This window comes from Rattus rattus, chromosome 15, assembly GCF_011064425.1.
Source record: "Rattus rattus isolate New Zealand chromosome 15, Rrattus_CSIRO_v1, whole genome shotgun sequence".
NCBI lineage: Eukaryota > Metazoa > Chordata > Mammalia > Rodentia > Muridae > Rattus > Rattus rattus.
In genome coordinates this window covers 43,487,026-43,500,856 of record NC_046168.1, presented here as the reverse complement: position 1 = coordinate 43,500,856, position 13,831 = coordinate 43,487,026, and the positions used below count along the sequence as shown (strand labels likewise).

Below are 13,831 nucleotides of genomic sequence, written 5' to 3'. Positions count from 1 at the left end.
TCCATCTTTCTTTGGTGGGAATTAAATTCCTAATTCATACTATAACGTTTTTCTTCTAGGTGGAACCAATAACCATTTTATCCTTTTCATTGTCGGAGGGCTAGCCTCACTGCTACTTCTCATCCTAATTTCCATCATTATCATCTTATACAACAGGTGAGTATATATCATTTACATATCATTTATATACCATTTATATATCATTTTATCCTTCTCATTGTCGGAGGGCTAGCCTCACTGCTACTTCTCATCCTAATTACCATCATTATCATCTTATACAACAGGTGAGTAAAGCAACTCACCCTGAGTCCTATTTATCTTGAATGATTCTGATACTTAAGGTCTTCTATAAATAACCCAACAACTTATGAAGTCACTCAGGATTCATGTCTGAGTGTATGGTTACATACATAGGCAGTTGCTGCTTTTAATAAAAGGACAGAAAAAAAAGAAAGGGGATACTGTTATAGACCAAAGTCATTCACTTAAGAGTTGTCAGTGTGCCCTTACATTCATGCAAATGTCTCTGTTCTACATCCACCTTCCCTTCTGCCTCCTCCATGGGAATAGGTGTCTGTTGAGAAGCTTTTGTGAGTGTATGGGGTATGGGGGAGGGGCTGGAGAGGGCAACAGATAGGGAGGAAAAAAGGGGAGAAGAGATTAATATTGTATTCAGTCATCTTCTTTTTAAAAATATTGCAATGCACCGAACAGGAGGCAAGGAAGCTTACATATTACCAGGATAACAACACAGTCTAAGATAGTTTGATATTTTCTGAAACAATCCACCAAGGGAGGTTAAATAAAGTAACTTAGATAGGACCTGAAGGGGTGGCCTGAGAGAGGTTTCAGGTCCTTTCCCTTTTAGCTCTCCCATGAGCATTACTGATCTGTCTAGCATATCTCATACTTTTTTTTTTATTAATTAGTTATTTTATTTATTTGTTTTTCAAATGTCGTTCCCCTTCCCAGTCTCCCCTTTACAACACCCCTTCCCCTCTTCCCTCCCCTTTGTCTCTAAGAGGGTGCTTCTCCCCCCAGACACCAACCCACCAATTCCCACCTCACCCCTCTAGCATCCCCTTACACTGGAGCAACAAGCCTCCACAGGACCAAGAGCATCCCCTTCCACTGATGCCAGACAAGACCATCCTCTGCTACATATGCAGCTGGAGCCATGGGTTCCTCCATGGTTCGTGGTTTAGTCCCTGGACTTTAAATTTATTAGATAACTTCTTATACTATGTTCCACTTGGAGTGTTACCTGCTCAAGGGAGAAAGGGACCACTTTTTGAACATTAGAATTTTGCATGTCTGGAAAGGCACAGGCATGTAATAGTTTTTGACAAGTAAGTAAAATTTCATTCTTCCCTCGCTGATATGAACAACAACAACAGCACACACACACACACACACACACACACACACACACACACACACACACAACCACAGCTTATTATTATGGTTCTCAAGGAGTTTTATATGTCCTATCTCCATACATGACCCCCTAACTCTTTTACTGTCACCTGATGTTAGTAACATTTTTCACTCCCCTGTATTGCTCTCAAACCCACTTTCTCCCTCTAACCTGTCGATTTTTACCTCTTTCTTCTTTGGAAATAGCATTGGTGATGCCATTGTTCTGACTGACACTTGTATTATCTTCCCAAAGACACCAGGATAATCTCACAACTCATTAAGCCACCCATCAAAGGCGCTTTGCTTCCTGACCTCAGCATAATCTTCATTTATATTTTCCATGATTACTTTTGTTAAAACTGGAACTATGTATTTTTAACATATCCAACTCACTTCTCAAAAGAAAAGGATTTTGCTACCAAAATACAGTTTCTCTAATTTGACCTCAGTCCTTGTACTTCATTTGGCATGCAAGATACTTGTCCCCTTTCCCCATGCCAGAGGTCTGTCCTGTTTTGATGTTCCTTCAAATAGACATGATGTCACTATCTGGAATAATCTTGTTCTCTTCATCTGCCATCCCTTGCATTTTGCTTTGTATTATAATTGTTCTTGGGGTTGTTATTCCTTTTGTATGTCTATGATAATCATAATGGGGGTGTTTTGTGCATTTCATTTTTAGTGTTTGAGTGCACGAATATGTCTAAACAGTGCATATTCAATATTATCTGCACAAGTACATCTCTCATCATCGCTGCCTTAAGTTTTTTTTCTTGAGGAGAAAATGCCAAGTTAGGAAAAGACCCTCTAGTGTTAGTATTACAGAAAATTCTATATTACATGAGTACACGGGGGACAGGCAGCAGAACTGAAACAGTGAGTGTCAGAGAGATCTCTGGAGGGTCACAGATGTTGGACATGATAGGTTTTGCTTCTTGAAAATGCATTACCTTTACCTGAAGAACTAAATTGAACCAGAGAGTACATAGCCTCCCTTGGTTAAATGTTATAAAAAGATTAGAGAGCTTGACTGCATAAGCATAGGTGAAAAGCACAAAAGAAAGGGCACTTGCTCTTCCTGCCTTGTCACTGGGCTGTTTTGGTTGTTACTTCAAATGGAAACGCTTTGAAAACTGACCCAAGGTTTATAGCAGTGACCCAGAGCCCTGTCTTACCATTTAGAATAATGCTGCAGCTTCAGATGTGCTGAGGTGGACAGAAGCCAAAGTAAATTCAGACTTTACTCTTGGCACCTAGTCGCCTGTGATCCTGATGCCCTTGGAAGCAATTCCTCTGTGTCGGGTTTGCCCTGCTCCATGTAGAGATGAGAAGGATGGTAATAGTGAGTGAACAGGACCAGGGGAAGTACAGAGTGCTGCTCAGAATGAAAGGAGCGAACAGTTTTTTTCTTGAGATGGACATCTGTTAGGTGGAATTTAATATATAGTGAGAAAAATGTTGCTTATTTGTACATTTGGAATAAATGTGTAAATGATATTTTTAATAAGGACAATGTCTTAATATGCTGGAAAGTCTTCCCTTTTCTGCACTGAAGAATTTCTCAATATGAGAAATTCTTCACAATTAGGCAAACCAGGACAACTGTTCAACACACAACACGCTTTGGCATATGATCTAACTGTATTATAAAGATAAGGGGACTGATTATGAGATACTGATTATTTGTCTAGCAAATAGCACAGTGCAAGTCACATAAAGAAAGCTTTGAGATTTAAACCGTTATCTCTTATTTACTACATTGTATGCTCTAATGTTATTTAAGTATAAATAAACACACAGACAGACAGATACATACAGACATACGAACAGAAACATACATAGATATATAGACATGCAAACACACACAGAGAAACACATATAACACAACACACACATATATACAACACACAACAAATACACACAATCATTTCTTTTTGTGCATTTTGAGTTTTGGATCTGCCAAATTCCTTTTTTTATTGGTGATTTTATTTATTTACACTTCAAATGTTATCCCCTTCCTGGTTTCCCTGGTTTCCCTCTGCCAACCCTCCTGCTTTCTTTTTTCGTTTCTTGGGTATTTTTTATTTACATTTCAAACGTTATTCCCTTTCTTGGTTTCCCGGACATAAGCCCCCTATCCCATCCCCCTTCCCTTCTTCTCTAAGAGTGTTACCCCCTCCCCAACCACTCCCTGCTTCCTGCCTCCCTGCCCTGGCATTCCCCTGGCATGCCCTGGGGGAGGGCAGCATTGGCAAGACCAAGGGTTTCTCCTCCCATTGGTGCCCAACAAGGCCATCCTCTGCTACATATGCAGCTGGAGCCATGGGTCTGTCCAGTGTAGGTTTTGGGTAGTGGTTTAGTCCCTGGGAGCTCTGGTTGGTTGGCATTTTTGTTCTTATGGGGTTGCAAGCCCCTTCAGCACCTTCAATCCTTTCTCTACTTCCTCCAGTGGGGACCCCATTCTCAGTTCAGTGGTTTGCTGATAGCATTGGCCTCTGTACTTATCATGCTTTAGCTGAGCCTCTCAAGAGACAGCTATAACAGGCTCCTTTCAGTATGCACTTCTTTGGCTTCATCAATTCTGTCTAGGTTTGGTGGCTGTATATATACATATATATGGGCTGGATCCCCAGGTGGGGCTCTGAATTGCCATCCCTTCAGTCTCTGCTCCAAACTTTGTCTCCATATCTCCTCCTGTGAATATTTTTGTTCCCTCTTTTAAGAAGGACTGAAGCATCCACACTTTGATTGTCCTTCTTCTTGAGCTTCACGTAGTCTATGGATTGTATCTTGGGTAATTCGAGTTTTGGGGCTAATATCTGCCCTTCTTTTCTGAGGGTTCTCTCCCATCTACCCATCCAACAACAACTGCCTCACCACCCTAGCATTTCACTACACTGGGGCATTGAGCCTTTACAGGACCAAGGACCTCTCTCTCCTCCCATTGTTGCCAGACAAGGCCATCCTCTGCTACAAATGCAGCTGGAGCCATGGGTCCCTCCATGTGTACTCTTTGGTTGGTGGTTTAGTCCCTGGAAGCTCTGGGGTGTCTGTTTTGTTTTGGTTTTTTTTTTTTTGATATTCTTGTTCTTCCTAATGGGTTGCAAACCCTTTCAGGCCCTTCACTCCTTTCTCTAACTCCTCCATTGTTGTCCCTGCACAAGGTTTGATTGTTGGCTGCAAACATTCACATCTGTATTGGTCAGGCTCTGGCAGAGCCTCTCAGGAGACAGCTATATCAGGCTCCTGTCAGCAAGCACTTCTTGGCATCAGCAATAGTGTCTGGGGTTGGTGGCTGCATATGGGATGGATCCCATGTGAGGCATTCTCTGGATGGTCTTTCTTTCAGTCTCTGCTCCACTCTTTATCAACCTATGTCCATTAGACAGGAGCAATTCTGGGTTAAATTTTTTGAGATGGGTGGGTGGCCTCATCCCTCAACTAGGGGTTGTGCCTAACCTCTGGATATGATCTCTACAAGTTCTCTCTCCCCTTCGTTGGGTATTTTAGCTTATGTCATCCCCATGGGGTCTTGGGAGCCTCTTGCTTTTCTCACATCTGTGGCTTTCTAGTGGCTTCCCCCAGTTCCTTATCTCCCATTGCTACACACCACCATTCAATTCCCGGATCCTCTGTACATCTCCTCCGTCTCGCCCCACACCTGATCCTGCACTCCTTTTCCTCTCCCCCTCCTCTCTGCCTCCCATGTTCCTACCACCCTTTACTTCCAGTGATTATTTTGTTCCCCTTCTAAGTAGGACTGAAGCATCCACACTTTGTTCTTTCTTCTTCTTGAGATTGATATGGTCTGTACGTTGTATCATGGGTATTCCAAGCTCTTTTCCTAATATCTACTTATTAGAGAGTATGCAGTCATTTCTTAATAATGACAATTTAACAACTGGTCAAAGGCATAGATCCATGTTTCCTTAGCTACAAAAGAAGCAATAGCAATCTTACCACAAATTTTCTTGAAGACTAAATAAGAACTGCGTTATATAAACTTAGGAAGAATCATTTATGTACTTATGTGCCATACATTTACACACAGAATAAGTAAGTAACTGGAGTACTAATTTCTTAAATAACAAAAAAATCAAACAAATGTGAACAGAGTTAAGATTGTGCTGAGTTAGTCCGTCTCTTCCCAAGCAATTGGAAGAATCCATTACAGCCAATAGCCATTATGGATAAACTTTCCTTTGTAGAAAGAATATCTTGCTTTCATGATTTCTACAGAGGAGTTGTAATTATAGCTTTAGACAAAAGGACAAGAACGAGCAAACACAACAGAACTCCTTACTTCTTGTATTTCATGTATTTCTGTTGTAGTTCAGAAATCAGTTAGAATCTTGTTTGTAGGGAGATGACAGAGAGACAGATCTGATTTTCCCATAACAGCTCTTTCAGTATTCTTGTCTGTAGTTATTTTTCTACAATTCAATCATTGCATTATATTTTGTTTCTCTTATATTTATTATTTTGAGATTTCACCAAGAACTTTAGTGTCCTTAGATGAGTGTAGTGTACAGTATGGCTCTGTATAAGCAGACTCTGGATGGTCTGTTTACAGAGATGACTCAGAGTGAAGAGCCTTGGATTAAGATGGGAGGGATGTGGCTTTAACTCAACACCATTACTATCCCATGAGAGTCCAGGCAAGGTGGTATTCACATCTGAGCACTTTTCTAATCTCTTAAAGCTTTGATGAACTTTTAAAAAAAATAATAATCCAGGTAATTTATAATGAGACCTGGGGATCTTTAAATGAAACTTAAGTTAATTATTGTTGTTATCCAATATATCCAGTGCTGCCTTTTAAAGAAGTCCAAAAGATATTAGTTCACTGTAAAGTATCTTGTAAAGCCACTTTGATTAATTGCTATTGCATTCTGTCTGGAGAGCCATGTAGCTGTCTTTTCCATCTATAAGCACATTAAAGTAGATAAGTATGTTATTCTTTTCATCACTGTGACAAAACAACTGGAAGACAGCCTTAAGGAAGAATAGATTTATTTTGACTCACAATTGGGGAGTACAGTCCACTATGACAAAGAAATCATGGGGGCAAGAGTATGAATCATTTGGTCATATATCCAGTCAGGAAGCAGAGGGAAGAGACTCCTGGTTTATTTTCTTCTCGTTATTGAGCCTTTGACCTCAGCCCATAAGATGGTAATACCATTTACAGCATGAGTCTTCTTTCTTTGAGTAAAAATTTCTAGAAACAAAAATACCCAGAAATATACTTCCATGATAATTTGAAATCTAGTCAAGTTGGCAATCAAACATCACCGTAGAAAATGTACACATAAAACAACTATTTGTAGCCACAACTACTTATTCACTAAGCACATGAATGGCTGGGGACACAGTAAGGATTTGAACAGTACAGATAACCAATGCTTTATTGTAGGGTCTTAATATTCTGTCCTGAATTTGTATTCCAGGAAGAGAAGGAGACAGGTGAGAACTCCGCTTAAAGAGCTCAGAGATAAACAGAGTAAGGTAAGTTGGTTATCATTGCTCCCCTTTGTAAAAATCTCCTATAAGAGCTCTTTTATTTTCAGTTGTTTATTTTATTGCTTATTTTCCTTTCAATCACAACATGATTCAAGCATCAAGTAGCTAATGAAATATTTATCTGCTTACTGTTAATAATTTTTGAAGCCAAGATTTTAAAAATATATCAATATAAAAATTACCTATCCATTTTTCTAGTTCTTAGAAAGCTGAGGCAGGGGGGGGGTTTGAGAAAAATAGTAACAATTACACTGTTATAATTGCAATCAGCACTACACATCACCAAAATCTGCATTATGTGTGCTTCCATAAAACATTGTACAAACTTGGTAGTTTAAAACACCAGACATCTATTTTTTCATGATTCAGGGTTTAAACAAACAACAAACAAACAAAAGGAAGCACGAGAAGGTTATCTACTTCTTGGGTAGATCTGGTCTTGTACTTGCCTCCCAGTTTTGGCAGTTGCCTGAATTTCTCCATCGTCATTAGAGAAATATACTAGACTTTGAATAGGTAGAGATCATCTTATTTTTGAACAAGTAATTAGCATAAGACCAAACCAGATAATCTGCCTTGAATTTACTTACCATCTATTCCAGTCATGTAAATTGAGAATGAAATTTCTAAAATAAGTTTTAATAATAAGGTCAGTGTTTTACCAAATTATCTATAATGGAAATATGCCCTATATTAGTGTATTTGGAGGGTTCTATTGAATACCTTCATTGGATGTTGAAATTCAGTGAGCCACTCAATGTTTTGCTATTTATTTTGCAGGTAGCCACCAACTGCAGAAGTCCAACTTCTCCCATTCAGACTACAGATGATGAAAAAGAGGACATTTATGTTAACTATCCAACTTTCTCTCGGAGACCAAAACCAAGATTCTAAGCCGCTCTTTTGCCTGAGCACATTAGTGATGACTTCTATTGGATGGATTTTTACCCATGCCCTCCTCACCACCAGGATCTACATTGACTAAAAAGTTGATTGGATTTGTTTCATCTCATATATAGAAGTACTTTATTACCTGGGAATATTCTTAACAGAGATGGATTTGAAAACCCAAATCTAATTAACCGTTCAAGGAACAGTTCAAGGAACCATCTTCCATTATATAACAGAGTAATCTAGAGAGGACTAAGTACCACATGGCTTTCTTGCTCTACTTGAAATCAACTGTGAGCATAAGTTTATTTCTGGATCCTTCCTACAGTGTTGGTTCTACTTACATACTACTGGTCCAACTCTCATACTGCTTCTCTCAGATGCTCCCATGAGCATTGCCAAGGACACTTGGTAGAAAGTTTACTGGTTAAACACAGGAAACAAAGTTTATTATTCACTCACTAGCAAGAAGGTAGCATTACCACAAAAGATTAGATGACCTAAATTAGCTGTGGGTTCAAGACCAGGACTAAAGCGTTACTTGGGAATTCTGAGTATTGCTAAAAAGGCTGAAAGGGACCTAGAAGTTGAGTTATTTTTAACAAACATTAACTTCAAAGGCATTGCTTATTAACTAGATAACAAATGAATGTACTGTAGTATCAGCATAATTCAAAAGAATACATGCCAAGGAATGCCGAGAGCAGAGATAGTTGTGTAACTATTTCTTCCCTTTCTGGTTTCAAATAAATTCATTTCTAATTCTATAGAGAAGTCTTGCTACCCATTCAGGACTGGTCTTCTATACAGTGAGATGGTCCAATTAGAAATAATTCCTTTAGTAATGCTTTTTCTACTTTTGAGAATTATTTTAATATGTAAACTTGTGAGTTTAAAATCTTGCAAAATGAGCACATGAAAAGAGATTGATGGTTTTAAGTAGTAGAATACAGTAATGTAGGAATCTGAGAGCAGAGAGTTTGGGAGGGGATGAAGAGGAAAAGACATCACCAAATAATGGTATATGAGAGAAAATCTACACTTCAGAGTTTGATCAAGGCCATCTCTCCCAATTTGGCTGGCACAGAGATAATGCATCTGATGTCTCCATTTTAGAAAAAAAAATGAGTATTTGTGGAATTAAATAAAACTCTAGTTATCTCAAAACTATGGTAGTCATTATCAAATAGAATGATATTTAGTATCTAAAAGACCCATTTCTTATCTGTAAAAAATTTAAATGATCATAATCTTTAAATATTCATTGTGGAAAACTTCAATTAAGTTTGTGGTGTGAAAATTTTGTTACAAACTTAAGTGAAACAAATCCAAATGCTAATGCGGTTACATAGATTCTAAAATGCAATTCGTAGTTTTAAGATAATTAGTAGATATTTCATATTTTTAACCTTAGATACCACGCATGATAAATAGGCCAATTATTTTCCCAATTACAGAAATTCAGAAGGTAATAAAAGAAAATGACAGTTTCTTAGTTGTGCTTATATATTTACTCAAGAATAGCTAATTAACTCAGATTTTGACTGATTGCTTGAAAATTTTCGTGTCTCAATTTGTGAACTGTTTCTCTAAATATGCCAGTGTACCATTGTTGAAATACAATTAACCAGAAAATAGTCAACATTTGGAACCATAGGAGATCACAACACAGTTTGCATGGTTAAACAACTTAGTGTTGTTCATAAAATAAACTAATTATTTTTCCATAAATGTTAAAGACAATCAAAATACTACTTTCTAGCATGTTTGGAAGCCAAGTTTTGCAATGGCTAAGTTGGTGAGAGGGAAAGCTTTTATAATGGCATTATAGGGAGATAGCTACCTGGTAGTCCGTGATTTGTATGAAGAGTCACCTAAGTAGATCAAGAAAGCCTCCAGATCACTGGACACTCTTCTTTGTTTCTGTGGAGATTCATATGCTGTTTCGAAAAAAAAAATCACTCTATCAAAATATATTTTCTCTGCCTACCCTTCCTTTCTATATGTAGTTCCCTTACAGAATTTAGTATTTATTGGGAATACTTACTACCACCTTGACCTCCCTATGTCTCTGTTATGCTGCAGAGACAATGTTCATTGTCTCTGTAGACATTTTTATTAAAGAAAGCACTTTAATTGCAATCTTTGTGGCCTATACAATTCACAAGAATTCTGTAATTTGACCCCTCCAAAAATTTTTGTGCCTATTGTTCTGATTGGCAGCAGAGCAATCAAAACTGCACCAAAATAAAAGATGAATGTCAGAAATGAAATACAATTTTGTTCTCCATGTTTTATTTTATTTTTTAATATTTAGTGCTGCTTTGGAAGTCAGATGCTTTCTGGAGGTGCTTTACACAGATAATGGATACCAGTATATAATGCAACATTTAAGTGAAATATGTATGCTTGGATTAAATGCTATAATCTTAATATTTACATTAAAGTAAACAATGAAAGAAAGGTTTGATTAGGAATAGAGCAGTTTCTTAGGTGCTTACAATAACTATGTATATACTATGTTATTATCAGACTGGTGTCGAATTTCATTTAAAAGCATTTGTTAATATTGAGAAAATAGAAAATATATCTTTATTGTTCTCTTTTATTCTTTCCTATATTTCTCTTACTGAAAATTGAATTCAGGGCTTTTAAATAGCAAGTGCTATGCTTCTGAGCTACACTCTAGTTCACCATATAATTTAAAATTTAAATATTCAACTAATTGTCATTAAATATAAATTTAAAATATAAATTTAAAAAGATAAAGTAAAAGCTAGGAGGTTCTTTTTTATTTTAAACATGCAAGTTTTATTAGTTTACATACAGAACTCTATTAGATGAAATGATATAATTATAATAATCTTTTAAATTAGGAAACCCACACTATAGTTATAGATCAGTTTACATAGTTTAATTTTTTATGTTCAAAGCACTAACACTGTTGTAAGATGCTGGTAGAAAATGCTTTATTTGAGGATATGGATAATAATTGTCTGGTTCTGATTAGTTGCTTATTGTTTCTGTTGTAATTATAAGTTCTATGACAATTGTATTTAGAACAGTGTTTCCAGTTTTATTTTCCATTATCAGAGACTGAATTTGTAGGCATAAAGCAGCTCTTATCCCTCAATGTACTATAATCTATTGTTCCCAATGAATAAAACATAGTTCTCAATGGTGACTAGTTTCTTTTGCTACCAAAAAAAATTTAGGAAAAATAAACAGAAAGAAATCAACATGTAGACAGAAACGCAGAACGAATTTTAATCACAGAAACTTTTTATCTTTTATCTTAAAGAAATATTTTGTACATTTTATAAGTATGTGTATTTCAAACAGCTATGTAAGAATTTTCTTTTTGGAAAGATAGCAGTCCTCTATCCTGCATTTCCTTCCATCAGGGCATGAATTTCAGATCTTACTCATTAACTCATTCCACTCTTCTGCTATCCCAGCAATATCATCTACTTCCATGTGGAAACAGAGACATGCATGCGTGCATGCGTGTAAGTGTATGTCTGGTTTTGATACACAGTTATTAAAGTTGGGGATGTTGATAGCAAGCATGGGGACTGATGCTTTGTTGAAAAATAGTTAACTGCATAACATTGAGAGCTCACAGAAATCCTAGGGCATTAATGGAATACATTTAGAAAATAGCAAAAGGCATGGTATTTCTAGTGTTCCCCAGAAATGAAACACAAGTCACACACTGGAATTCTGGGCACAAAGTTGGCACAGCAGACCTGAGCAACAGCATAGACTATTGCTATGATGAAACACCATGACCTAGAGCAATTTGGGGAAGAAAGGGTTTATTTGGCTTATATTTCCATATCCACAGTCCATCGCTCTAGGAAGTCAGGACAGGTAATCAAACAGAGTGAGAACCTGAAAACAAGAGCTGATACAAAGACCATGGAAGGGTAGTTCTTGCTCAGCCTGCTTTCTTATAGAACCCAGGACCACCTGCCCAGGGATGGTCTGGGCCCTCCCACATCACTAATTAAGAAAATGTTCTACAGGCTTTAGCTCTCCCTCTCGCTTTCCCTCTCTCGCTCTCACTCTTATCTTTCCTTTCTTTCTTTTTATTTACTTTAAATCCTGTTCACAGCCCCTCCCTCCTCTTTTTCCAGTCTCACCTAACAAATCCCTCCCCTGTTGTCTCCTCCACTTCCCCTCAGAGAAGGGGGAATCCCCGTGGGTACCATCCCACCTTGGGACACCTAGTTCCAGTAGGACTAGGCACATTCACCTGCTGAGTCCCAACTAGGCAGTCCAGGTAGCGGGTAGCGGGGAGGGGGATCTAATGACAGGAAACAGAGACCGAGACATCCCTCATCCCCATCCCTGCTCTACTTGTTAGGGGACCCACATGGAAACCAAGCTGCAGATTTGCTACAAATGTGTGTGTAAGGGTGGATGGTATAGCTCCTGCATGCTCCCTGGTTGGTGTCCCATGCTCTGTGAGCCCCCTTGGTCCTAGGTTAGCTGACTTTCTATCTTTTTGTGGTGTCCTTGACCACTTTGACTTGCTCAGTTCCATCACCCTCGCTGAGCTCTGCCTGATGTTTGGCATCTGCGTTCATCTGCTGCTGGATGAAGCTTCTCTCGAGACAGTTTTGCTAGGTTCCTGTCTGTAAGCGAAGCAGAGTATCATTAATAGTGTCATGGGTTGGCTCTTTCACATGGAACAGGACCCAAGTTGGGTTATTCATTGGTTGACTGTTCCCCCAGTCTCAGCATTATCTTTGTCCCTGCACATCTTATAGGCAAGACAAATTTTGGGCTGGAGGTTTTCTGGTCAGATTGATGGCCCCTCTCTCCTCTGGAAGTCCTGCCTGGTTATAGGAGGTGGCTACGCCAGTCTCCATATCCTCCTCTGGTAGGAATCACAGATAAGGTTGCTCCCACAGACTCTCTGTGTCCTTCCCTCATCCCAGACTTCCAGCTCATCACCACACATGATGATTCCCCAATGACTCCCATTCACATCCCAGCCCTCTCCTGCGTCCCTCTCCCCACACTTGATTGCAATCCTACTTCCCCTCCTTTCCCTTTCTCCTACCCAGTTCCCTCTCTCCATTCATCTCCAATAACTATTTAGTTTCCCCTTCTGAGTGAGGTTGACATATCCTCCTTTGGGACAACTCGTTCTGTTTATGGATTGTAGCATGATTGTCATGTCTGTCTGGTTCTGGATTACCTCACTCAGGATATTTTCAAGTTGCATCCTTTTGCCTGCAAAATTTATGATGGCTTTTTAAAAAATAGCTGAATAGTTTTCCATTGTATAGATATACCACATATCCTGTATCCATTCTTTGGCTGAGGGTCATCTGGGTTGTTTCCAGTCTCTGGTTATAACAAATACAATGCTATGAACATAGAGGAGCAAGTGTACCTGTGGTATAGTGGGGATCTTTTGGGTATATGTCCAGAAATGGTATAGCTCTGTCTTGTGATAGAACTATTTCGTTTTCTGAGAAACTGCCAGATTGATCTCCAGAGCAATCATAGCAGTTCTGAGAAACTCAGACTGATTTTCAGAGTGGTTGTAACAGTTTGCAAACACACCAGCAATGGAGGAGAGTTCCCCTTGCTCTACATCCTCATCAGCACTCAAGCACTGTCACTTGAGTGTTTAATCATGGCCATTCTCATGAGTATAAAATGGAATCTCAGGGTCACTTTGATTTGCATTTTCTTGATGACTAAAGACATGAAACATTGATTTTTAAAATTTTTATTAAATGATTTTATTTATTTACATTCCAGTGCTTCTTGGAGATTCCTTTCTGGAGAATTCCCTGTTGAGCTTTGAATCTCATTTTTTAATTGGGTTATTTGGTTTGTTGGTGTCTAATTTCTGGAGTTCTTCATAAATTTTGGACATTAATCCTCTGTTGGATATTGGGTTGGTGAAGATCTTTTCCCAATCTTTAGACTGTCTTTTGTACTGTTGACAATGTTTTTTGCCTTACAGAAGATTTTC

General features: G+C 38.4%; 1 protein-coding gene and 1 long non-coding RNA gene across 2 annotated transcripts in view; one reads left to right on the top strand and one right to left on the bottom strand.

Moving 5' to 3' along the window:
- Nucleotides 1–7,857, top strand: part of Cd226 (CD226 molecule) — a 74,254-nt gene extending 66,397 nt beyond the window's left edge. The window contains exons 4-6 of the mRNA XM_032886043.1: nt 60–156; nt 6,870–6,927; nt 7,723–7,857. Coding sequence (XP_032741934.1) covers nt 60–156; nt 6,870–6,927; nt 7,723–7,836 — 269 coding nt within the window. The 3' untranslated portion in view covers nt 7,837–7,857. The remainder of the gene's footprint in view (nt 1–59; nt 157–6,869; nt 6,928–7,722) is intronic.
- LOC116884815 lies at nt 6,416–9,759 on the bottom strand. Its single transcript, XR_004385898.1, has 3 exons — nt 9,677–9,759; nt 7,666–7,762; nt 6,416–6,640 (listed from the first exon to the last, which is right to left on the bottom strand). It is a non-coding gene; the product is annotated as an uncharacterized LOC116884815 (long non-coding RNA).
- Between the last annotated feature and the right edge of the window lie 4,072 nt (nt 9,760–13,831).